The sequence below is a fragment of the Pempheris klunzingeri genome, chromosome 3, assembly GCF_042242105.1.
Source record: "Pempheris klunzingeri isolate RE-2024b chromosome 3, fPemKlu1.hap1, whole genome shotgun sequence".
In the NCBI taxonomy this organism is placed as follows: Eukaryota; Metazoa; Chordata; class Actinopteri; order Acropomatiformes; family Pempheridae; genus Pempheris; species Pempheris klunzingeri.
In genome coordinates, this window is record NC_092014.1 from 15285045 (window position 1) to 15312539 (window position 27495).

The 27495-nt window shown below is 40.8% G+C and overlaps 1 protein-coding gene across 5 annotated transcripts; it reads right to left on the minus strand.

The window, feature by feature from the left end:
• Window positions 1-254: 254 nt before the first annotated feature.
• On the minus strand, window positions 255-27429 carry kdm4c (lysine (K)-specific demethylase 4C). Of its 5 annotated transcripts, none has more exons than XM_070856395.1 (22): window positions 27317-27428; window positions 25426-25591; window positions 24977-25152; window positions 24600-24714; window positions 23642-23835; window positions 21000-21049; window positions 20151-20254; window positions 19747-19884; window positions 19315-19508; window positions 18079-18308; window positions 15810-17857; window positions 15588-15699; window positions 14197-14378; window positions 13115-13358; window positions 11239-11315; window positions 10313-10368; window positions 10072-10180; window positions 4163-4357; window positions 3361-3531; window positions 2435-2554; window positions 1413-1505; window positions 255-1300 (listed from the first exon to the last, which is right to left on the minus strand). In XM_070856395.1, exons 2-22 carry the CDS (start codon window positions 25567-25569, stop codon window positions 1133-1135), a joined length of 4920 nt encoding a protein of 1639 aa, XP_070712496.1. In that variant the 5' UTR covers window positions 25570-25591; window positions 27317-27428; the 3' UTR covers window positions 255-1132. The 5 variants fall into 5 exon arrangements, with proteins under 5 accessions (XP_070712496.1, XP_070712497.1, XP_070712495.1 ...); XM_070856396.1 differs by having other exon boundaries at window positions 1428-1505; window positions 15801-17857; XM_070856394.1 differs by having other exon boundaries at window positions 15801-17857; window positions 18079-18305; window positions 27317-27427.
• Window positions 27430-27495: the final 66 nt, after the last annotated feature.

Genomic DNA, 27495 nt, shown 5'->3' on the forward strand with positions numbered 1-27495 from the left:
GTAAATGATCACTGGCTGTAATGCTACTTTTCTTCATGGTAATCACACAAAAGTATACAGTGTTTTTTTTTTTAACAAATTGATCATTTAGATGTTATTCAAATTATTGCGCCAACTTTCATTTTCAGCATTAAACACAGTATAATGATCATTTAAGGTAAAAGAGTCACATAAACCATCTTTTCCACTGCACCTGGACCTTAAAACTGCTAAAAATTAGTGACAGTTTTTAAAAAATGTAATTTTTTATTGTTTTCCTTACAGCAGTTAGCAATAGTTTAACTATAGCAAGCCAAAAATAAATACAAATTTTAAATAATTTCAACAATGTTTTTCATTCAACAGAGCAAACAGTAGCATTTCACGTTAACGGGGCACAGAGTCCAACGCACAGGCATGGCTTCCTGTCTGAATCATCCACCTTAGGAAGCGATTGACGTGGTCAATTCCTTTTGATTCAGCAGTGATTAATATTTCAGTGTCAAATGACGCAATTTGGATTCTTCTTAAAACATGCAGAGAGGATGCCATTGTAGTGTAAATTGGACTCGGCCCAGCTGAAGCAGTTAGGAGACAATGTTTAACATGCGGGGAGCAAGAGTAAGACATGAGGAAAATACTACAAGCAAAGTGCATAAATATTCAAAATTAAAACTGGAAATAACAGACCCTCAAAAAGCTACCATAGGCAAGCTATTTAGAAAAATCTCACCTGTGAATTTTTCATGTACAAAGAAAGTTTTTGTTGTTTATTTCAAAAAGGGTGATGTGACAAATGTAAGTCACATTTATTTTCCCTGATGGATGTGAAAGCACTAGGCAACTGAGGCAACAATGCCCTGCGTCAACCCAATCTATAGAGTCCAGCTGTCCAATCAGAATTCCTCTCACTGAGTCACTGACGTATATTGTACACGCACGCGTAAGTTAGCATCCACCTAACCCAAATCGCCCATTCCCTTACGTCATCTCCTCTGATCGTTTCACAGGGAACTTGCGTGGGCAATGGTTAAGATGGAAGTAGATTCAAACAACTTACACACAAGCATACTCACTCACACCCACACAAACAACCTCCCCTCTACATCCACTGTTCAGTGCATTTATTTGTCGTTGATCCTTCTCTATGACTTCATTTCCCTTTGTGGCTGCGTTGCTCCCATGTGCTTTTGGCAGTTGTACGGAGGCCTGGCAGGGCCACGTAGTCTTTCTGGAAGCGGGAATTGGGTGTTCGCTGCCGTTTCCTTTCCCCTTGTGTGGTGAAGAAGGCATCCTGGAAACGCATGCTCGAGGCCGTGGACTAGAAAACCAGACATGAGAAAACGCCGATGAGTAAACAGGAATTTCATGCCATTAACATTTCAAACTTATGGTTTTAGGTTTAAGTGTTGCCCGATAAGTCTAATACTTACAAGTCTACGTTTCACCTTTTTAGGCAGGTCTTCATCTAAAGTATAAACGTCTTCTCTTTTTGCCAACACCTGAGACCCGTCCTCAAACTCCACCTGAGATGAAAATATTCAGCAGTTAAATAAATGGATGAAGACAGTACGTCTCTATGACGGAAAGTAAACCTGATTTAAGTGGGGTTAGTGCTTAAACAACACAAAGGTTTACATAGCATTTTCCTTTTTTTCCACACAATTATTATGTAAAGCTCAATGACCTCTTTCATCATGATTTATTTCATCATAAATTACAAAGAAAATAAATTCCCTCCAGGCCTAATGATGAAACAAACATCATAAACAGCTCTGATTATGCAGTGTGATCTTTTTTAAAAAGCCATTTCTGTTACCTCTGTTCTCAAATGCAAATGTTTTCGGCACAAGAAATTCAAATCTTTCGATCGCTACGTAATTCTTGAAGGAAAACACAGCTTGAAGCTATTTCGAAACTAAACGTACCTTGACAATGGAAAGTTCTTGTTCAGCCTTTTTTCTAAAATCTGACCTATCTTAAACTGAGCGTGTGCGTCACAGATGCATTTGTGCATAACTAATGGTTGACGCCCACCTCAACTAAATAAAGCTTTAAGTGGAAACCGCATGACTCTTGGCTTAGTGAATATTTTAGTGAGTTTGAATAATGCAGATTGTCACCTCCATCTCATCCTCCCCTTCTCGCTCTCTTCTCCATCTCTCTTTTCTCCACCCATCTGCTTTCCCCTCTGTGTCCGAATAGCTTTTGCTATATATCTATCTTTTCATCCCCCCATCATCTTCCATCTCATCTCCACTCCTCCTCTTTAGTCACAATGATTTCAGCTCCTCCCTCAATCTATTTCTCAAGTGTCCTCTTTCTTTTTCTTGCCCTCCACCTCTCCACGTATAAACCTGGGGACCTTGACAACGTCAGAAGTCACGCCGATTCTGACGTTGAGGGAGTTCGACAAGTTTATGTCGCTCTCTTGTATGAAGTGTGTTGTGTGTACCTGGTACATGTAGGAGACGTTGGATCCCAGGTATTTGGCGCCATAGAACAGCCCATCAGGCCATTTCACTTGAACAGCTTCGCCCACTTCAGGAGGACCCAAGTTCACACAATCTCTGCTCTGAAAGTACAAAAGATGATGGTTGGTAAGTGTGAGTGCGTCAAAATGTCCTCAAAAAGATGAGAAAAGTCATTCAAAGTGAGTGGTTTGATGTTGAAAAAGAGCCTTTTTTCTTGTTTTATGAGGTCAATGTCATGGTTAGACTTTCTGATTCAGGCTTTCTATCATGCTGCTGGAAACTGTAATGCACTTTGATAAGCTTACCAATCAATCATTACTTGACTTGCGCTAAAAGGGAATACAATGTGTTTATTAAAGTATTTGGCAATGAATGTCTCACTTTAAAAAAAAAAAAATCTAATTCTTAGATTTAAGTGTTAAGTAAGAATTACAGTGGTGTACAAAACTTAATATCGAAGAAACTTTCTCACTCTCAGTTCAGGATTGATGCACATTAGTGGAATGTCCTCCCTAGTACAATATTACCACTGTGGTTTGTGGTTGCAGCTACTTCTCCATAGCAGTGATAAACTCACTAGGTGAGACTCGATCATTACCATAATCACTTGAACAAATCCATGAACTTCAACTCATTTTTGCTGTCAAGATCCACTAAATGTTTTCTTTTATCATTTCACATCCAAATAACGTCACACTTGACAGTGCACCTCCTGAGGTCCCCGGCCATACACTTGCAAATTTGTAGTAGAATGGATGAACTATTGTTGAGCAACCATTTGAGAACCAATAAGTTTCCTTGAGAGAAAGATCCCCCTTTTGAAATAAGAGGGTTTTAATATCTGATGTGACCTCGTACAACTGGGAGGCGACCTCTCGAGCGTGTCAGTAATTAAACATATCCTCACCACTATATCCTCGGGGTAGGTATCGTTGGAAAAGGAGCCGTCATCAAACATGACCTCGTAGAACATCTGGGAGGTGATCTGGGTGACCTTTGAGCTGTAGTAGCGCAGGTTTTTGTGTTTGGAGATCACCGTCTGGCCCATTGAGATCGACGCCTGGCACGCTCGCTGCTTCTAATATAGACAGAGAGCCGAGAGCAGCAATTAGACTACTGTATCAAAATCAATACAGTAGAATGTCAAACTATGACTTCTATAATAAGGCATTATATGACAAGTGCTGATTAGTAATGTTTTAGTCGCATTTTAAAAGATTTGTTGATCCAAATTTATAAAAAAAAGTGTTTTGATGGCATTTTGACAGCTTTCAATGTGGATAGTTTCCTTAAAATACTTTAAACTGAAGACATTTTCATGGCTAGATACCAAAGGTAAATGAGAAAATCTATGTTTTGAGTATTTGGGTGTACGGAGCGTCTTTTCCGGCATTCCAAGCATGGACAATGTTTACATTTTATGTCATCATATATTTTCTAAATGAATTCCACATGCATATTCACATGCCTACACTTAATTACCACTGCACCTCTGCTTACATTCATTTGAAAAAATGTGACCAACAACCAAATGGTGATACTGCCAACTTCTACTGCACTATATGAGAGTAACGTCAAGCATTAGGTGTCTACAGTATTCTATTAATCTTGTACAAATGACACAAAGCTTTGATATTCAGAATGGGCACGAAGCGTTACGCAAAACCTGGTTCATGACTGCTCTAGGAAACATCTGTCCTTTAACTTACAGCTGACGAACTCCGCGATTGGTGTCTATGGCAGGTGATTGACACCACATATGGCCAATCGTCAGGCTCCATGATTACACCAGCAGCATGGGCGCAGGTCACATGAAAGGAGGTGGGGCACCGGCCACATGAGCACTGGATACATGCACCTGCCTGCCGCTTTCCTGCGCAGCGTTTACGACAATAGATGCACCTCTGAAAACACAGATCAGAGCAAACCGTCAGCATCAAATACTGACTGACCAGATGGACCCAAATTCTTTAAGGACAAGGTTGGTGCTCCATCCCTACATAAATCTCTAAAAACAGGTCACAAATTTATAGTTTAATTTTTAAATAAAAAGTTTAAATCATTTCCTTAAACAGCTGGGTACTGTAATTTAGAAGAACGATCCCACATACAGGAGTAAATTGTGCATTTGTTGGGGACTATTTTCAGCTGTGAATGAACACACATTTGGTTCTCTAGTGAATATTTAACAGCAGGGACTGTTGATGACTGGGATTAAAACAAAATTAAGTACAGTACCCATGTTCAATGTAATGAATGGATGTGTCCCGCAGTTCAACATTGTGGCTCGTTCATGTGTTCAAATCTTTGCTGTGGCTACACAGACAATGCTAGTAAATATGATCGATGCATCGTTGGTTTTGGTCTTTTCATTAGATTTGTCAACAATTTAAAAAAAATATACAGGATATCACCAGCCTTACCCCTTAACATTACTTACATACTACGAAGTGTTAGTATTAGAAAGTGAAATATTGGTAGGAAGATTTACTTGTTAAAAGGCAGGGGTATGCAATATACATTGAATATACATTCAAGTTTGCTGATGACACCTTGCCAGTCCCATATTGTCTGCCGTTTTTCTGGGTTTCTTGTCTCTTATATTGTTTAGAAAATTACCTCACACCTTTTTGGCCGATTCCAATGACTGTTTTTGATTAAATCTTTTTTTAACGTAGCAAAAGTGGTAAAAAAGGAACAACAAAGTTGTTGGTTTCAGTGATAAAAAGGGTGACTTCTGTTTAGATGTCAAGCATTAACAGAAGTAAATGAATAGTGTATTCTGCACACTGCATTGCATAGTTTGCAAAAGGCATCAGGTATGTAGAATATATTAGAGAATATATACAAATTAGACACAGCCACAGTGTCTGTTTCACATGCATTAAGGACAGAGGATGTGAAATTTGGTTTAATAAAATTGTCACTCATTAATTAAACACAAGACCCTCTGTCACATATTCTTCTTCCTTCCCATCTGCCCTGTCACTTTCCATTGCAAACTACATTAAACCAACATCATTCATCAACGTAATTTAATGTCTTCATTGCCGTAAAGGAAGCCTGACCATATTCAACACTGTAGGCTTTGGACAGTGGTGGGTAGAATAAGTATTGTTACTTTCACCTCTTAATATATTGAGAAGATCACCAGCCTTACACCTAAATATATTTAGAAGTCAAAGTACTCAAAAAGACAACTAAAAATTGAGAGAGTAAAAGTGAAAAAAGGCTCGGAAAAAGCTACAAGTAATGAGTAACTTTTTTAGATGCCCCAAAGGAGAGGCTTGGATGCATCACGTATGTATGCGAGTGTGCATGCATTCAGTGACCATGGGGGGGGGGGGGTTGTTGATTCCTAGTACAAGGCTATCCCTCTTCACTTTTCCAGTAGTTGCCAGCAAAATAACTCCACTTTTACTTTGTTCTTTGGAAACTGTGGCCCATATTCTTAAGATACTGTACATTTGTTGCTAAACTTTTACACTGCTAGACTGCATTCACAGACACTTTCTCTCTCACTCCACCACACACTCTGTATGCACACTTAATGCAATACATCAGTAAAAGTAGGGAAAAGTCTGTAGCCTAATGTAATGGAGCAGAAGAACATAAATTCGATCACAATCAAACTTGAGTAAAAAGGGTTCTGCAAAAAAACAACTCTTAGAAGTACCATTTATTTAAAAAATGACTCAAACACAAGTAACAGAGTAAATGTAATGTGTTACTGACCACTACTGGCTTTTAAAAGGGGTAAAAAAATGATTCATTTAAAATCTGTTTTTCCACTTGAGAGACTTGAATATGTGCTCGAGAAAAACAGCAGTGAATTAAAGACAAAAGACCACTGAGTGAATCATCGCTGGTTGTGCCATGAACCTCTAACATCATTTAAAACCATCATATGCTCCAAATAATCATATCTGAAATCTCCACAGTGCACTGTTATTGGATACTGTGGTGTAAACACAACATAGATACAAGAGAATAAAATGGGGAGAGAGAGGGAGAGAGACCCCAGTCGTAATAGTCAACAGAAAAATGCTATTTCACCGCTACAATACAAGGAAACCCTCAAATAAGACCAATCAGATGACATCATTTGAGGTTTCCACAACAAACCAGAGCTACAATGTCTATGTTGTGGTATTTTCTTTCCCCCGTTTGAGGTCTGTGACCAGTACACAACTGCACATTGGAGGGTGTAACACACATACACATCCTACACACAAACACTGCCACGCATCTATGCCCAAACACACTCACACCTAAATTTTTAAGACCACCTCTCGGTTTTCTGCACCAAACAGCCCATCAAGTCCATTTCCTCCACTGTGGCATCTCCCCTCTCCTCTCCTCTCCTCCCACAAATCCTCGGCTCCTCCACTAAAGGGAAAGAATGACGACATCCACCCATTATAGCTCTACTCGCTCCTCACTCCTCTTTCACCCCTTTCACATGCCTCCCATCTCACTCCATTTCCTTCACTCTCTTCCTAATAAAACACCCATCTACGCTCTCCTCTTCGCTTCGCTTCCCTGCCCTGTCTTCCTCTCTCTTGCGGCTCGGTTTCACATCTCTTTGAAGGCAATTTATTCATTAATCTAATTCCTGGGAATCTATACATGTTGACAGATAATATGCCTATATATAGACAAACTCCTAAGAGGATGTGCATCAGCTGTAAGTGAGCTCAACTGGGAATTAGCTGGTGTGTAAATATGAATTCAAGCCTATGAGTGGGTCTGATTGCATGTTAACTGTCATATCACCATCTTATCCATGGAAGAGCATTATGTGTCTAAGCACATGTGGGAGTATGGAGGTACTATGATATTAAACGGGACCTTAAGATGGTTTAATTCCCTGGTAAACTCAATGGGAAATATATAATGACCCCAGAAGGTGATTCTCTGCGAATACAACTTTAAGTGTATATATAAGCTAAGCCTCTGAAATAAACTCCCTTCGTTCATTTTTTTTTTTTTTTTTAAATCAATAGTTGATTTAATTAGTTAACCTAAATGGCATTAATTGAATTTAACTTCAACAATAGGGCCAGCTTCACCTTTGAATTAAGCAGGCTAAGCTGATAATTGTACAGCTGAGGATCAGGAGGTATTGTATACAGAAAGAGTCTCAGAGAGGTCCTCTATCCGTCTTGTAAAGCAACCGATAAGGCACTGAGAACGCTTCATTTAAAATAGGTGGTGAAATTCCACAACTTTTTTTTTTTTTTTTCTTTTTAAATTAAAGAGGCCTTTGTTGCTTCACAACTTCTCTATTTTGGAACTGAGAGACTTTTCTTGGTGACTAACTTGGCCTACATTTCATAAAGCCTTTTCGCAGACCTCCTCCATTATGGACAACAGAGTGCTGATGAACTGGCCTGACTGTCTCGGCCACCTATTGAGGCCAACATGACAAGATTCTGACTGGCAGGCAGCACACCCCATGTGTGTAGGAGGAGTTATATATATGTATGTGTGTGTGTGTGTGTGTGTGTATAACTGAGAATTAACGTACATTAATTGATAGAAAAAGCTATTTGTATGAAAACATAAACCTGTTAAATATGCTATATGTGTCAGTTTTATGTCTTAGCGTGTGCAAGTTTGTGTGTGTGTGTGAGGATAACCCACTTTTTCCTCATTCCTGTGCCTTCTCCGGGGTGTATTTGGGTGCCTGTGTTGAGCCATGCGTTAAGAACATTCCCACAGTAAATTATGAATGTGTATGTGTGCGCGCCTGTGTGCGTTGTGTGATAGTAAATTATGAATGTACTGGGCTGCTGCAGGGGCAATGGGTCCAATGCGAGCTTCACAAGCACGTGGCTCACGGAGCGATCATACAAATGAAGAAGCGAACAAACGAGAAGGTATACCATCTGTAACCTCCTTCTATTTAAATGGCAATTAAGACCAAATCCGCGGCATCATAACACAAATGAGTTATTTTTCTACTACATGTGTGAAGGAGCTTATTATTTATTCAAGCATGCTGTGCTGTGCTGCTTTTTCATACTTTACCTAAATTTAGACCTCAAAGAGTTTGTTTAAAAAGAGACCCATCTGTTATATCATCAACTAAAGCATGAGTCCATCCAGAAAGTGCTTGTGTCAGCATGTTAATTAGAGAAAAATTGACAGCAGGAAGTACAGATTTTGTGTCATCATGTAGTACGAGTAAAAAGATTGAGTTCATAGATATATCTTCTGAAACTGTATTCACTTAGACATGATTATCAAATAATGTGCTTTAAGGTGCTTTGCTACAAAGACTGCAATCTGAGGTGTCGAGCAAAAACTGGCACTGTGACAAACTTAACATCATTTAGAGAATGAAAGAGAAGAAAAGAATTTAGATCATCACAAGATCTAAAACATTTCTTCCATCATCATCAAGGTCATGTCAGAGGCTTTTTTATGAGTGTCCCGCCCTTTCCAGTCTGGACTACAATTTTCATTTGTTCAGATTTTGGCCCGTGGATGTGGAAACTGACTTTGTGGTTTGCGCTTTCATATCCAAATGAACTCAATTTCAATGTGGTGTGAGTAGATATGAACCATATCCCTGTAAATACCCTGTGGGTAATGTCACTGTGTCCACAAAGTTAGTGTCCCATTCAGTGTTAGTGCAGCAGTATCCCTTAAGCTATTTTGGGGTAGGCGCTCATGTAGGAAGCTAGATTGGCTGGTTCCACTATGGTGGACAATGAATATGCAACAGATCGAGCTAAATTCAACTTGATAGCATTGCTTTATACTGGGAAGTATTTCTAATATCAAATTATTGTAATGGAGTTATTGTCCTCTCAATTTTTATCAGTGAGCGTTGCGATTTGATCATTGAAAATAAAGCAATAAGAGGAAATGAGGGGAGAGAACGGAGGGGGATACTAGAAAGACCTTCCCGTATCATGTGATACAGATGAACAGCACCAAAAACTGCAGCCTCCAAATGACCATGAAGTTGAATCAACACGTCTCTATAACAGTTTCAACAAAAACTGAACATTACAATTTTCATGAAGAGACGATTATTTCAGGGGTGTCGTAGTAGCCTGCAATGGTTTACTTAGGTGGACTAATGGAATTGTTTTTTGTGGATTTTTTCATTTACATGCAGTACTTATTGATGAAACAATAATGTGAGCAGGGAACGGACCAGCAATATTCATCTGTTATCCAACTTGTGTTAGTATGTACCTATCCAACACTTTCTGCTGAGCTATCGTGGCGCCTGCAGGAGAGAGCTAACTATAGTGGCAACATGTCAGGTCTGCTGAGACACACTGCAGCTCTCTCATTAAACAAACACGCGCACACAATAGATGCACAAATGCACACACACTTACTCACACGCGCACACAATAGATGCACAAATGCACACATACTTACACACACACACACACACACACACTTACACACACACACACACACACACACACACACACACTCCTGCCCACCAGTGGTTAATTATCCAGCTTTGATTGCGGGCATGTTCGTCTCACATTGTTAATTAGAACTGTGAACACTTCATTAATTAGACCGAGCCGGTCCTTAAGGACCTGGGGAATTCCAGCACTGCATCTGTGTGTGTGTGTCTCCTCACCAGTTTGTATCGCTGCATGGGGATCCTACTGGTGTCAATGGGGCTCCTCTTGGCTTCATGACTGAACCTCGCCTCTGGCAGTGCTACTGCACACATCACGTGGGCCCACCTATACACACACACACACACAAACAAATTAATACATTATGATGATAAAGACACACAGACGATTCATTTGACTGAGCTCTGGAGATCAGAGATGAGTATGCAGAGATAATCACAGAACAAAAGCCTGTCTCACTTGTCGTTTTGGGTTTTCTTCAGAGCTCCACCTCTGAGGTTACAGAGACAGCATTCCTGAGAAAACATAAAGAGATGCAAATGCCTATGAGAGAAAGAAGATATTTTTCTTCAATTCACCAATATCCTCTCACATGCTTACTAATAATACATACATATTACAACTAATTGCGCTTGGCACTAGATCAAATTTGTGAATTTGTGAAAAATCAGCTGACTAGTTTTATATTAAAGAGATAGATTCAGTTTTTTGTACAACACAGACACAGGGTCGCTTGTTCTCTCCTTGTGAATGCAGTTAAAAAAAAACTGCATCTTTAACCTAAATCTGTTCAAATGTGTTCTCTCCCTCTGCCAAGCAGGGTAAGGCATGTGACGGTACCACAAAATAGCAACATCTTGTGAGGAGAGCAGTGAGGATATTGGGAAATATGTCATTAACATTCCCGGCATTCGATAAAAGCCATCAATTGTCTCAACGATGGTCATATTTCTTTACACGATCATAACACGGACATACAATTAATTTGCTGATGACAAAGCTGTATTGCAGCATTTAGAAAAAAAAAAATCTTTCGGTGAGCAGAACATAATGGATGAGATGGGGTGTTTAAGATAAAAAATCTATACATGTCAAATGCTGAGGCTTACCCTCGCACACAGTGAGGCATGAATCACATTCAGTCATCTATCATGCCTATATTTGTTAAGATAACATTGTCAGAAAGATTCAAAAATCTGCATACCGACTCTAAACCATAGTTATTTAGAGGGATAAGATTTCCAGTCAAGTCTAAAGTCAGGGTAAAAATCTGACTGTGATCAAAAAGTTATCTTTCTAAATAACTTTGTAGTTGAGACTATAACCTTAGACCTACACATAATGTCCCTATATTGACATCACACGTGGAGAAAAAATTGTCTTACTGCTGTAAAGCTTCCTTCCATACAGCGATCACACAACCACTGTTCACTGACGTCATCCGCAGCAACCCCGTAGCAACCTAAACAAAGAATTTATAGGTAAAAATTAGGGGAAAATATTACTATGTAACTAAATAACAATCTTCACACGCACTCAAATACTGCTAAATTGCTTTACTCTAACTTAGTGGCATTATATCAACGAAGCGTCACAGAAAACAGTAGACAGCAAATGGTAAGTATATCATCAGTTACAAAGAACAGACTAAAATGCCACGTCCACATTGTTTCCACAGATTTTCAGCAGAAAGATGGTATTGTTCCACGCAGGAATGCACAGCGTTGCAGACGTTGTGGAAATGGAGAGCTGTATGGTATGTGTGTCAGAGTAAGGGAATGGTTGTGGTTGAGCACAAAAATGCAGCCGACACAGGGAGAAGAAGTACATCTATGCATATTTGTTTATTAATTTATCTGTTGGTGTGTTTGTCTATGCATCAAAGAGCACTTCGCACAACAACAGCCAGACTTGCACTGTCGTGACAGTGGGCTTCTGGTTCAGAGGGATAGCCCTTTGTAACCCAGATGACAGATACCGCAAAATTTAAAGTTCTATGAAAAACTATGAAAAAAATGCCACTTAGTTTAAATATTGTTGTTTTGTTCAGTTTGAGTTTGTGTCTTTGTTGTGGCAGAACAGCACAAATGTTCTAAAAAAAAAAAAAAAATGCTGGTGGCCTCTAAGAGAGGAACATTTTGAATTTAAAGGTAAGACAAATGTGATTCTTTTCCAAGTTGGCAGCTGGTTAAAATCCATGGGCTAGAGGTTTTAGACACATAAGCTGGGGGGGATTTTTTATTTGTAAGAAACACTTAAAGTCTGTATATGTGGGCATGTCTCTGTTCTTTTCCCCCGCAATCCATCACTGAACCAAACATAAAATCTAAGCTCACTTCTCTTTCCTTTCTCAAGTTCAAATAACAGAAAAGAGGGAAAGTAACATCAACTTATACTTATTGTTGGGTCTCAAAACCAAACTTGTGGCTTTTCCATCAGTGTCAAATGACATACACTTCATCTTCTACTCCCACACTATTGTACCTTCACACTCTCACACAAATTCGGTGTACAGCAACTAAGCACGCACAGTATATACATAACACCTAGTGCATCCAGAGTACAAAATGAGGTGGGATCAACACTAGTGGCAGGAAAGTATGAGGGATTGAAACTGACTTGGGGTGAAGCAATGTCATTTTAAAACTGTGGATTCGGGAACGGAGTGTGAGACTTTCAAATGGTGTGTGTGTGTGTGTGTCTCTGTAGAAGACTGGCTGAAAGCTTAAGATGCTGGTGGAGTGTGTGTGTGGATTGGAAAAGAGATCTAGGGCTGTTAAAGAGTGTGAATAAGGGATTGAGATAAAGCGGTGTATCGCATCTGTGTGTCTCCTGTGGAACAGAGAGGCTCCAGGGCTTTTTGAGAGTGTGTGTGAGGGCTTGTTGCACTGGCTTGGGGCTTTTGGACAGGAAGTATGTGCGGTGAAGACAGAGGATTCACCCTCATTCGGCTGACGAGGGAAATAAAATACTCCAAACCACATAGAGAGGGGGAGAAAGGGAAACAGAGAGGGGGTGGAAGATTGAAACGAAGTGAGTCAGGACATAAACCCACTGACCCTCTTAGAGTGACACGAGAGAGACACGCACAACATGTAGAAACAAACAATGTGGCTTGGTGAGGTAGGTGGTGAATAGACCATCTAAAGTTTGGAAACTATTAACTATACTTACAACATGGGTATCTACTTTAAGACGCAGCACACGCTTTCTCTCACATACGTATGTATAACACACCACGCTTCCCTTTTGCATACGTACTTGCATGGACTTGCAGGGAGCAGCCCTGGCAGTAGAGCAGAAGGGAGGTGCCATCTTTCTGCAGCAGAGGGTTAGTGGGGGTTGGGGGGCAGTTCTGCTCCCGAAAAGAGAAGCAGATCTCTGGGATCAGGGGCTTGGTTCTTCTCAGACCTCTGCAGGAACCTGTGTCGCCCTCCAATGGAGATGATGGTTCGGAGGTGTCCTTAGTGACTGTGTGTGCATTGTCCTCTGCTTTGTCTTCAGGCTATAAAAGAATTTACGTGATTTTCATTTTAGCCAGTGTCAAATTGCAGGTGCTGGTTCTGTAATAAGACAATGATAAGCTGCATGAAAACCACGTGACCTTCATAACCAGCAGGCTTAGTGTTGTTTTCAATTCTAGTATAATTTACAGGTAATTATTTATCTGTAATTCAATTATTACCACAGACAGTTGGAAACTACTTAAAGGTCTCTTTCTGAATGCTGATGAGGCTACGCTCTCACAAAAAAAAAAAAAAAAGCAAGAACCTGGTACCTTTCTTACCTTACTTTACACATCAAATAAGTTTGGCTGAGAGCTAAACCAGCAAAGACAGAATCACAACTAACGTGTGCTGATGTACAGAGTGATCCATCACATTAGCAAAAGCCTTTCCTTTGTCACACTGTGCACTGAGCAGATGAATCCCAGTAACAGTAAATACAGCTCTATTGACAAAAACTCAGGTACAGTTTTAAAAGTTCAAAGTATCGCTTCCGACCAGACTTAAATAAAGAAAGGGCCTGCAAGCTTGGCAGAAAAACAGTTGATAATTGGGCTGTAAGTACTGCAAGGGTACAGGGAGAAAAAAGCAGTCACATGCATTTCAGACGGGATTAGAATCACTGACAAGCACACTGACTATCATCCCACAGAAATTAATCCTGTGCGATTGGTGCTTAAAGCACAAATGCAAAGACTCATACTATACATGACCTGCTCCTATTGATTCCCATCTGGGGCTCAGTGGCTGGAACACATATGTGTTTATGCTTGAGTCTGTCATACATAAAGTCACTAATGAAATTGTAATGCACATTGGACATGAACTCATTTCTACCTGATAATAGGGCATGAAGAGTGTGCACACAGCACAGTATGGCTCCATGGTGGCTGCGTGAGCGTTGTACTCCCTCTCTGCTGTGAAACAGCTCTTCCTGTTCTGCCACAGGTAGATGAGGGGCTTCGCCCACGCCTCCATTTCCTGCTCCTCCTCCTCTGCCAGGTTTGCTTCAGGGGGCTCTAAGTGGAGACAAAATAAAGCCTTACAACCTTGCAATCACTTATCTATTCAACTGGTGACGCTTTTACTATGGCTGAGGATGATTCATGCAATACAGAGCGCAAGCCTCTTCTCTGGTAGTTTGTTAATTAAGCTTATTCAGATTCTGAAACAATCCTGTGACCTGAATATCAAAAACGTAGCATGCATCATTCTCACAATTGACTTCAGCAGTATTAATAAGCTTGCTGTTAAGTCAGATCTAATCCTTCCACTGTGGTGACAATTTCCCACACTGACTTGAAAAATATTTTCAATGAATAGGAACCTGTCTGTTTATAAAATAACCCCAAATGATTAAGAGCTCTCATCATCATAAAATGGGCCTCTCCCTGCCATGGTCATTTCATGGTCATTTCTTACTCAGGGATAAACAAACTAAAATGGCTGCTGAATTATTCATCCTTTTTCACAACCATGTAGATGATGAATGTGACTGTGTGTGTATATGTGCATTAGTAGTTGTTAATTGAGGGCTCTCCCTCCCACCCTGTTAAAACCATGAAAACAAATAAAGTATCTATCACTGGGTCATTTTACTGTGGTAGGCCTGAGAGTTAAATCTGTTTGGTTTATGTGTGCATTGACGTCAGAGGAATCATTTGGGGGGATATAAAATGTGAAAAATTAGGAGGGGGAGTGGGGACCGCAGAATGAATTGGTTCAATGGTTATAAAAAGTTACACTGTGGGAGAACTCAAATGTTACCTGACATAATTTCATGATTAAGTTTGTTGTTAATGGTACTGAGAAAACAAAGTAAATTCTATTCCTTCTGAGCATTTTTTTTACTTGTTAGATACACAAACTTTAAAAAAAAAAAAAAGGAATCCTGAAATTAGGGTTTTGGTTTACAAACCAACAAAAAGAGTTATGGCAACTGTATTCTGGTTAACTGCAATGCAACCAGCAGAAGTCAAAGGATGATGGTTTTTGGCCCGGTGCCACCCACAATGCTGCACCAACCACAACAGGAAATGTCCCTGGGTTTTTATTGAAATGAGTATGGCTCTTGGCTTACAGTATGAGCATGTGTCGCTGTCCGAATGTTGGAGTCTTTTTAAGGCTAAACCTTCGTAGTGCCTTTCAATGAACTTTGTGAACTCTCTGTCTGTGTGTGTATGTGTGTGGGTGTGTGTGTGTGTGTGTGTGTGTGTGTGTGTGCTCACCATCATCACTGGCAGCTTGCTGTTTGACAGCAGTGGGTACAGCCCTTGCAGTAGGTTTCCTGAGTGGGTGTCGCCAGCTCTTAGTGGTCCTCTTCACTGAAAGCGCAGGATACTGGCAGGAACAGGCATCATTGAAAAGCATTAGACTGCAAATAATTTGTATTTGTGTAAAAAAGACTGAATGTGCTTGATTGTGTGTAAAATAGCACTCACAGCACAAACCTCCCCAGGTTCCAGGCCTGATTCATCACACTCATAGTTACTTGTGTCATTTTCCTCCTCTTCTTCTTCTTCCTCCTCATCAGATGAGTCAGTACTGCTCTCTCGCTTGGCATTACTTTGCTGCTCTGCCTCTTCACCATCAGATCCCCCGTCTTCCATATCAGACACCTCACCCTGTTCTTCTCCTCCCATCACAAGAGGTGTAACAGTGGTATCTAAGTGCAGACTCTCCTCTACCTCCGTATGTCTTCCCAGCTCCTCGCACAAGGAAAGGGCCTCAGAGGCATCCGGTTCCCCTCTGTGGAGCTCATAATCTCCACAAAGCCCCAAGGGCTCAACAGCACCGACTGAAACTAGCGAGGTGGGCTCCAGCTGGGCCCAGGTGAGAGGCCCACCTCCCTCCTCGTGGTTCCCTGACTTGCGGAGGTCTTGTTCTGGGTCCTCCAGGTCTGTGACCTCTTTGCACTGAGGTTCAGTCCACATAGTGTAAGGCAGGGGGTCGTGGGTGAAGTCAGAAGGGAGTTCTGGGTGCAGACTCTGGATGAGTACTGCTGGACCCTGGGAACTGAAGTTTTTCCAAATGCTGCTAGAGAAAGGTTTGGGCTCCATGTATGTGTTCTGGGAAGTACAAAGTGAAGAGTTCGGAGTGTTGTGGTGGAGTTGTAATGCTGAGTGACTGTCATTTTGAGTGCATATTAGAGTGGAAGGGGCAGGGGGATTATTACTTGAGGTACTAGTTAAAAGAGAACCAGCATTGCTCAGACTAGCATGGTCTCTTTGCACTGAATTATCTTTACTTGCTAAGCTGTATTGCTGCTCTGTTTGAGGTTCAGTCCTCTGAACTAGCTGGCAAGAGGAAGCATCATCCTGTCCCGTGGTAACATTTTCCAGCTTTATATGATCCTTTTCTGCAGCAATTTCTGACATTATAGGCATTTCATGGGCACCACCAGATGTTATTTTATGCATAGCATTGGCAGTTAAATGAGCCGTGATTCCTTCTAAGCCAGACACTGCTGCCCTTCCACAGGTATATGGAGGATCTAAATGCCAGTTGTTGGCATGTTCTACAGTAAGAGGTTCTGTTGACATAAAGTCACTTTCTCTCTCTTCCAGTTTGGTGCCGTGTGAGGATGGAGAGCCAGTTGGTGTCTCCCGTTGAAGCACAGGTGCAACCTGATGACTGCATGATCTAGATTTGGGGACTTCAGTTAGTCCATCATCGGCCAGGGTGAGGGAGGGCATCTCTTGGGTCAGCACAGGTGGCAAACGGCAGATTTCAGTCTTATCTGCTGGCTCCGGAGTTAGCTGTGGCATATCCACTGCGTTCCTCTGTAGCAGAGGAGGAAAAAGATTTTCCTCAGAGGTGCTTTTTTCAGAACTGCAATTCTGTCCTGAGGGAGAGAAGGAGCCACATGATGTGTAACTATCCCCCTCTGCTGGCTCAGATTTCACATCATAAAGTGCTTCTGTAGTGGAGTGTGGATTGATACAATTTTGATCAACGGCTGTGTCCATTGTCTCTGCTTTAGGAGTATTGTTAGTGTCATTTTCAGTACCCGTGTCCCTGCAGCTGTCAGTGTTTGGTGTTAGGCTTAAAGTGTCTTTTATACATGAGGACCTAGATGTCTGAGCTTCAGAGTCAGGGGGGCACGAGCTAATCTCAGTCTCAGCAGAAGTGTTTGTTGTGTGGGATGATGAATTGAGTTTATCATCCTCCAGGGGAGGGACCCTGATAAAGCAGTCCTGAGAAGTTGAGAGGTCTTGTGGTTCAGGAGAGCGACACCTTGACTCATGAATTCCAGGATGCATCTGGGTATCCTTCGGACATGGTTTGAGTTCTTCGGGAGTCCTCGTAACCTCTGACCCTGAGAGGTGTTGAGGGTCAGTATGAGCAGCTGTGTCTGACTTTAGGTCATTCTTCACCAGTGAATCAAAGGAGGGAAAGTGGCTGCAGTGAGTGTCACGGGACAGCTCCTTACTTGAAAATCCCAAACTGTTACTCTCCACGCGATTTACTTTGACTACACACATCTGTCTGCAAGGACCTGTCGGTGATAAACAAGATGGATAATGTGAAATCTTCCATCAAGTAAACATATCTTGTAAAACATATCTTTAGAGATCTCACTTGAGAGAAATTTCCAAAATATAATTATTTATAGACAAAGACAAACAGTCTCAGCACACACATGCACTCACAGTTTGCACTCTTCAGATCAAAGTGATCAAAGTCTGAAATACCTTCCAGTGCCAGTCAGTCTCTTACCTGAAAGCTGAAAAGGGTTCTGATTCTGGCTGTGCTTTGACTCAGCCTCCTTTTTCTTCTCCTTCTCCTCTTCTCGGCAGGTTGTCCCTGCCACAGACCTTCGCACCTTGGGTGCAGGCGGACCACCAAGGCCTTTCCTCTTACTGCTGCCCAATGCTGAGCTGCCATCCAGGCCTACAGGCTCCTCTGTGGTTCTGAGGCGCTTGGAGCGCATACGAGTGTGGCTGCTGCTGTGAAAAGGGGGTGAGATCAAAGAAGACTGAAACTCAAACACCCTGATTAACAACGACCACGTTTACGTTGACAAAATATTTTTGCCCTTATTCCAAAAAAGACATTATTCCTACTAAGCTATTGCTAATGAAAATTAATATTCCACTGACATTCCTGTAAACACTACAATTAACCTGCAATGCCCCCATGATATACATGAGGATGTATTCAGTTTTCCACCAGAGCCTCCCTTGTTCATTCCTTCAACCACCCTCTTAAAAGGATGCTGTTGTGATATTGGTGCACATCTAAAAATATGCTGATATCCAAAAATTCAGAATATTTAAAAGTAAGTTATGTGTGTTTCTTCTTTTGACCAGAAATGTAGACTTTTCTTTAGGGCATACAGCTCAACCCCCTGCCCTGCAAACCGCTGACTAGTTGGTTTGTTTATAGCACACATAGCTGACCATAAATAGGCAAGAGGCTGTGTGTCACAAACTGTGGTAAAACCCCCAAATGAGGCACGTATTCTGAATGAGCTATATACATGACCAAAGAATGCTTCTAAAACCCAAATAATACCGGCATATCCCACATGTCTTAATTAGAAAAGACCGTCTGTGTCTAAACAGAATATTCTCTTTAAATGATCTGTATCAAATTTGAACTGCTGTAATATTGTAACATTGGATTTTGTGACTTAGAAGACAAGGGTATTTGCAGCTGCCAAATATTTCTGGCCACATACATTTAGTCAGTTGCCAATGCGCCACCATTATGGACAACAAGTCTAGTTCATTATCACGATCAGATGTAAGTTCAATATCGCATAGGAAATTTAATTAGCTTCTTTATTAACTTCACTGAGGACTGTGTTTATATTAAAAGTATTATATTATCAATAAAGTATTAGCACAATCCCTCCAAACTCCATTAGCAGCATGAACTGCAGTGGACTACTCTGTGTAACGGTATGGCATGGAAAACAGAAGACACACTGTGTGAGTATGTGTACAGTACCCTTTATTAGTAGGCTTGGTCTTGCGCCGCCTCTGCAACCAGCTCTGCAGCTCTGGTGTTGTACTGGGGGTGGCATGTGTGTGGTCAATAGGTGTAGAATCTTTGCCCAGCATCCAGTTAGGGTAGCGGTCAGGTTGAAAACGTTTCACAAAGGGTTCCATGGATATCTTTACCATGTCCCTGCTACATGTGCACTGGAGGAAAGAAAGAGGAGCATCAAATATTGTCTCTGCTTTCGAAAAACACTCAGAAGCCTTGTGGTGATTACTTTTAAGCCTAAATTACAATCTATTCTGTTCAGTTTGATACTGTATGGCCATGCTTTCACCTGAAATTGACTGTATTCACTGTATGACTGGATAAGACACTTCTCTGTCAGCCTGTCCAAAGACATGAAATGGCAGTTTTAAGGAAAATGGAACTGAATGTTACCTGTGTGGCCACTTTGCCATAGTCTATCCAGCGCACAGTGGCAAAGTTAGTGGACTCTGCACAGTTGAAGCCATGATTGAAGCCAGCATGGTAGCCATAAGGGAAGGTAATCATGAACTCTCCAGCTTCCTGAGTAATCTGCCATGGTATGATAAGGAGAGAGACGGACACAGTGAGGGAGTTTGGTTAATAAGCATAGATGAACTGTCTTTTTGGTTTACAGAAATTATTAAAGAAAGGAAATTAAAGGATTATAACAGAAGTGCAGATTTTTGCAGTCAAAACAAGCACTGCTAATTTTAGTGGCAATAAGAGTTGCTTTCAGAAAGTTGGTAAATAAAGGGAGCATTAATGGCAAGAAGAGGAGGACTGAGCGTATTTTTTCAAAGGGGCTGCGAGCCTACCTTATCAAAGGGAATGCCATACTTCTTCAGAATGGAAGGGGAGATTAGAGTCATCTTGTGACGAAGAAAAGCCTCACACCCCTTGAAGCTGTTGGGAAAGAAACCTGACAAAAGTGTAAACATAACACACGCGTGCACACACAAACACAAACACAAACACAAACACACACACACACACACACACACACACACACACACACACACACACACACACACACACACACACACACACACACACACACACACACACACACACACACACACACACACACACACACACACACACACACACACCATTAGCATTAAGTACAAACCAAAAAAAAAGAAAAAGCAGCACATAATTAAAATGCCTGACTAAAAAGCTAAGTGAGTAATGGTTTTACTTTTTCTGGTTGGAACATTTTCAGCCTTCAAAGACTACAGCAATATTTTCATGACGACTGTAACTAACAATTATTATAATAATACAGATATAATAATCAAACTACTTAAATGTATGTATGTATGTATGTAAATCTAATCAAATGCATTACAATATATTTAGTCTACTAATACCTTACAATATGGATTTTCCTAAGGTGGTTTGTCAATAAATGATGCCTCTTTTTCCAATTTACATCTCTACTGGTAGCAGTTTTTGCATGTTTGTAGTCACAGCTCATTAACATGCTTTAGCGTTCCCATTACCTCAGTGTCCTCTCATTGCTGAGTTTAATTTATGTGCTGTACTGTGTTGTTTAATGCAGACCTGCTTCTGTATGCTGGGACCGTTATTAAATAATTATTCAATTACCTCTCCTACCTCCATGTATATGGAGAACACAAAGAGAATATAAATTATTCTTTTACCTGTAGCCAGACGCTCCAGTCTCTTGCCATGCTCAGGGGGGATGGCGTACCTGTTACAGACAACAAATAGATATAGAACAGACATCATTATTTTTGACTGTGCATGTGCAATTCTGAACATGCATTGTTCCCTGTATCTACAGTGTAGCACACGCTGACAGTTGCAGACAAGTTTTCATGAGGAGCCTTTAAAATTTCAAGACTGCCATCAAGTGGTGGATAACTTAATAAGTGCAAAAGGGCTGATGAACCTTTTCCAGCACTGCACTTTTGATGAACACACCAATAGTAATACGCAGGAATTATCATTATCCCTTGTCATAAACGTTAATTCAAATTGAATGTAGTAACCTTCTAATAACCTGTAATTGGCTTTTCTGAGCAAATGCTGACCCATTAATATTTAGAAACCTGGTGTATTTGGTCTTTGCCACTGTACTCCATCTCAAAATATGAAGTCTATCTTCATCACTGAGAGGGACAAAATAACAATCACTGATTGCTCTTGAGTTAAGCATCTCATTTTGACCTTATTTTGCATTTCCTTGTGCCACTATGCTGACGCAAACTGAATTTAAACTATTCCCAAAGTTCCCAGTGAGAAACCTAGGGAGCGTGACAGAATTCCCTGAAGGTTTGGCATTCCATTTGACTAGCACCATCCACCCTCAGGTCTGTGGCATTTCTATCATATCACCTGTCAGCTTAGCAGAGCAGCGAGAGACAGGGTGAGAAGGAGAGGCAACCTCAGGTAGAGGTGACATGGGGAGTTGGAGGGGATTGAGAAGAGGGGAGAGAGGTGCATCTTTAAGCCGCTCCCCTCCAGGGACAAGATGTCAAAATAGCAGCAAGATGAAAGAGTGTACGCACAGTGTGTGTGTGCTAGATGATAAGGGTATGCATGTGTGTGGGTACTTGGCGCATTAGGCTGCTCTTTGTGAGTGTGTGTGTGTCTGTGTGTCACTGTCTGGCTGTGACACTGATCCCTGTGGGGTTGCAGGGCTCACTGCTCTAATGAGCAGAACTCCCTCCAGGGCAAGAGGGAGAGCGAATTGGAGCAAGCCATGCTGACAAAGAAATAAAAAGCAACCTCTATGTTGATCTACCTGGATTCTTCAGTTTATCATTTTAACCTGAACCACCTCAAAACCCCTCTCCCCTTCTTTTAAAGAACTCTTTAAAAAATTCTTGTCAATGTAGTACTTTCTATGAAAATCAAATAAGATAGTTTGGACACTTGAAATCCTGAAAATCAGCCATCTGGGCAATTCATCTCAACCTCATCTTCCTTGTTCATACCACGTCCAACCTAATACTGAATCTACTTTTCTAAGTTAGTGAATTATTTGGCCTGTCGCTTTATACTTATTACACAATGAACCAATGCTGGTCTATAGTGTAAATTACAACAGAACTTATTTTATCCATGCCATTTCCTGGGACACCACACCTTCCAACTATGAAGCAACATTACAAAAATCACACTACTACTAATAATCTAGTATTTTTTGGTGTTAATCACTGTGAAATTAACATAAACAATGGAAAAAGTATGGCTGACTGGATTAGTCGGTTATTAAATTTTGCCTTGCTCCACTGTACAGACGCAAATGAAAACTTCTAAGAAATCAAACCATATGCTTAAACCCTTGGAGAATAACAAAGCTCCATACCCCTGGACATGTAATCTAATCCCTGCTGTTCCATATGTTGTATCTTTTTACGTTCTCAGTGCGCAAACAAGCACTAAGGGAATAAAACCCTAGCGCCATATGCAACAGAAAGGCTGACTTAATTTAATGAAAGATGTGACATTCTATGTAATTCACCATTTAAATACACTATAATCATCAAAAATCATCTGAGATCTGGAGAGTGCTAAATGGATTTTGCAGCCCTGATGCAAATACGGATATGTATTGTGAAAAGAACACGCATCTCCATTTGTGAATGTTTTTCACACCCACTACACTGTATGTATACTCTGCCCTCTGTTTCCTTAACATGTCACACCACACAACTCAGACAGTCTCAGAGCTAAGTCACAGTCCTAACAAGACAACATTGGGGGAAAAAACAGATCCTTAAATGGGAAAGGTAAATGGTAAGCTAAATATTCTAGTAGGACTGCCTGCACACTGCCTTTTACTGCACAACCAATTTTTTATTATTGAATTTGACTTGACCCTTGCCATTTAAAATTACAGCTCTGTCATGAAAGCCAAAACTTTAGGTTGAATGGTCAGGATAAAAACATAAAAAAGCAATACAGCTTACATCTATTTTGGTCCCATGGGAAAGGAAGAAAAAAAAATGCCAAAGCAATGGGACCTTCATTAAGTCCGGTTAACTGTATGTAACTTGCTTGAGTTGCAGTGGATATAGCAATGAAGGGTATCCATAGAAATAAGCATCATCTGCCCCATAGAAAAGTATGTTGATTTCGAACATATAAGTGAGCATTAAAACCTGCTGCCTAACTAGTACTACAAATAATGTGAAGATTTTACTGTTGAATTTCATTGTAAGTTAGAGGTGTTGATTAAATATTATGATTATTTTTCAGGCTGCATTTTCTGGTACTGTTGCACTGGAATACATTATGTTGCTTCTCTCTGTGTTAACCCCTGTGCCACACTAACCAGGACTTGGGCTCTCCAAAGTGGAGATAGTTGATGCTGTACAGGTCCATATCTTCAGTGTGCCAGGAGAAGGTGGTCTTCCACATGCCAAAGTATAGATATGGTGTGTTAACTCCCTGAATGGATACGCCACAGTCTTCCTCGATAACATCCAAGATAGAGTTCAGGTGGCCGATGTTCCACTCCTCCACATCCTAGGAGGTCAGAAACAACATTGAGATTTGATGTCCAAAGTAGATCCGTTTTTACATCCAATCACTGCCAGCTATATGAGATATAATTCAACTGATTCTGCTCCAGGTTGGTCGGCTGTCAAATCTCCCCTATAGCCTTCCATTAAAAACTGGGACCATTACACAGAAGGAGCACAATGAAATCGGTAGTTTCAATTAATAGCATCCACACTGTGACAGTGGAAACCAGTGAGCAATGCAAGCAGTGCCACTCTGACAGTTATTTACACTATGTCAACTGTCTCTAAAGTGCTGATGTTGGAAAGTGTTGCTAGGGTTTGAAAACTGGATTTGAACTTAGGCTATTTTGTTTAAGCTATGGGTGAAGAAAAGTTGTTCAAGCTATTTGACACCAGCATGTGTCTTTTTACACAATACATCACACTATTGGACGCATAGCAATCAAATAAAAGCTGTAGTGCAGGCTATATTTTTCTGTTTCATTCCTGTTGAAATATCAAAATTACTTTCATCAGTAGTGGTATAGTCCATTCATTCATAGTGTTCCCACATTTGATTTGTTATTAGGCTTGGGGGCAAAAAACAGGATATGTTTTATGTAAGATTTCATTTTATGTAAGTTTACATTTCCCTGCAAAAATCTAACTTCAAGCCAAATTGCGAGATTTAGGAGAGAGAATCATATGGAGATTGAACAACGCACACACACACAGAAAACACAAAGAGAGAGAATAAGCAGTAAAAATGGAAGAAAAGCCATCTACCTCATCATAGAGGCTGCCACTGACATCAGCACCATATATGGGTGAGACGAAAGTGAGGTTCTTCCAATATTTCCTCTCAAGATCTTCATAATTCAGGTAGCGAGGTGTACAGTACCTGTGGAGGAGAGAGACATTATATTTGATACTGTGAAGATCTGCAATCTTAGCACATAATACAGATCAGCTACATTTCATATCCTCACTTTTGCACTTCTAAACCTCTCATCCAAATCCAGATTCAATCACATGTGGGATTTAAAAACCTGTGGCTATAAAATTTAAAACATGAATCATAGTCTTAACTGCTGTTCATTTTCTCCCCCGAATATAATCAATTAGTCACTAAAATTGAAATCAAACAACTCCATAACACTCACATGTCGCTGTTAGCTAATCGCCTGAACTCCTGCACACTAAGAGGCTTCTTCTGGATGTTGTATTGAGTGAAGAGCCCTGATTGGCCGGCCACCATCTGCTGGATGGGAGCATCAATCATCAGATCATCTATGTCATCATAGGTACGACGGGGCTTCCAGCCTTTAGGAGGAATCACCTGAGGAACAAACAGAGAAGGAGACAATTGCTGTTGAATTTTGAGCAGTTACCTTGTACAAATACCGAGGATCACTCTGATCAGCCTTTCATCATTAGGAATAAGCACGTTGTTGACGCACTGTGTCCAAAACAACTACATATTTACATATTTAGATATGTGACACTATCAGTCTGAATGTCTTTCCATCCCTCCAAAATTCTCAAATTGTACAGAAGTAGACAAGCAAATTTTTTAAGAGGATAAAAATTTGTTGAGAATGAAAACGAATACCTTAGCCAGGCCTGCACGGTGCGCGCCCTGAGACTCCATATAAGCCAGGTACTGGTTGAAGTCCTTGAACTCTTCCATGGTGGGCCTGAAGGTCATAATCTTGCAGGTGGGGTTCGCAGGGGCGTACACCTCTGCTCCCGCCATCCTGCTGCCTTGGCAGATAAAACTTGGGGAGAAAAAAAAAAAAAAAGACATCAGCTTACTGTATATTTTATAATTAGCTTTTAAATTGTCATGGTGTCAGATAATGGGTTAGTTAAAAACACATTGTTTACTTTGTCTGCTGTGGAGGGGTGTAAATAAATCATTTATTTACCATTTCTATTCTGAAAAGAAAAAGAACTATAGGCAAAAATTACCACACAGGGCAAAATCTTCAAAATGTAAAAATGTGAAAACAAACAAGAGAATGGGTATATTATGTAATGTACGTATGTATGGCATAAATAAATCCATGTTAATAACAAAACTGGTTAAAAACATTAGGACTAAACCATTTCACACTAAGGCACATCGTTTTGTGCTATTTTTAATCCATTATTCCACTGTTTTGCATCTGTTGCAGAGATACATTGATTGCTATACTGATTCAAGCCATTATAATTTCATACTAGGCTAAATACTGTTTAATTTCTGGGGGATTTGTCTTTATTTACAAATTTTCAAATGTCTATCACAAAGTCTGGCCCACTAGATATATTTTACACGTGTACCTGGACTGAACTGGACTGTGATGGTGAGACATTTACCACTAGATGGAGGTAGAGATTCACCAAATGTCGATTTGATGCTTTGATCCTTGCTGATGCCAACAGCCCTTTTCAGATTTTTGTCCCATCCACCCATCCCACTCCCAACTCCTGACTACACTGAGACAAAGGATCATATTGCCCCGAGTGAAGCTGTTGTCATTTCCAACCTTTATATTTCTTCACACCGCTACTTAAACGCAAAACACATAACAACGGCGTGCGAGCCTATTATGTAACAGGCATTTTCAGGCTGAAACAAGTTTTTTTTCTTCTTATAAATCAGCCACAGTTTTGATACACAATGTGTTTACAGCCTTACTCTTTGTTCAGATATTAAAACAATCATTTAAAAACTTGGATAACCTTAATCTGGTACATTCGTCCTCCAACAAACAAACCTGTTAAACCCCTAGGACAAATAAATCCCTGCTGATTTGTTAGTTTCGCGTTTAACACTGAATGAGCGTCTGTGCCTTGGCTGATCTTTGTTGTCTGCCAAGGCAGCTAACTAGCCAACTAGCCTACGTTTTGTTTTGATGCAAAGTAATGGCTGAACAAGAGGCGCAGCCTGCTAGCTGACTTATAATTAGATGAAATGCTCACCGGGTACTCTTTGACTTTAATCTGATATGTGTTCATGGCACCTGACTCAAAAGCAGTTGAGGATAGCAATAAGGAAAGGCAAAGCATAGCTAACTATTAAGCTAACCTAGCTACCACGTTAGCTATCGCTAACTTCTTAATGCACACAGTCAATGGGGTTTAAATGTCCCTCGCAAGGTGGCTGCAGATAGGCCCGTGGCTAACGCTACTTCGCTGTGTGACTTTGTGTGGTGCAAATGATTAAATGTGATATTTGTATACTGAATACATTATAGGTCGGTATCGTACAAGTTTGGCAGCGAACACACGAACAATGACCAAGCACAGGGTGCGAGGTGCCCACTGGCACGAGCGTGTGCCAACTTATTTGGTTGGCACAAGCTAACAGCTAGCTGTTGATAGCTTGGCTAATTCTGCACAGGAGTCACGAAATGCATACACCGCTTTCTCGCATTAGCTGCTACAAAGCTAGCTACCATGCACTGTTTTCGCCGGTATCACACCTGTCGTCTCCACGAATATATGTAGTATTTTACCTCGATATAGAAAGACGGGTTCGTGTTGTTGTTTATCCCCTTCCTTGTTCGTCCAGCTGATTCACATGACAGCTGCTCTGTGGCTGCTGCTGCTGCTGCTTCGTGCCTTGAACGGGGGCCGCGTCCCAGTCCGCTCTCCTGCAGACAGACTGAGCGGTGCACTCATCCAGGCACTGTGA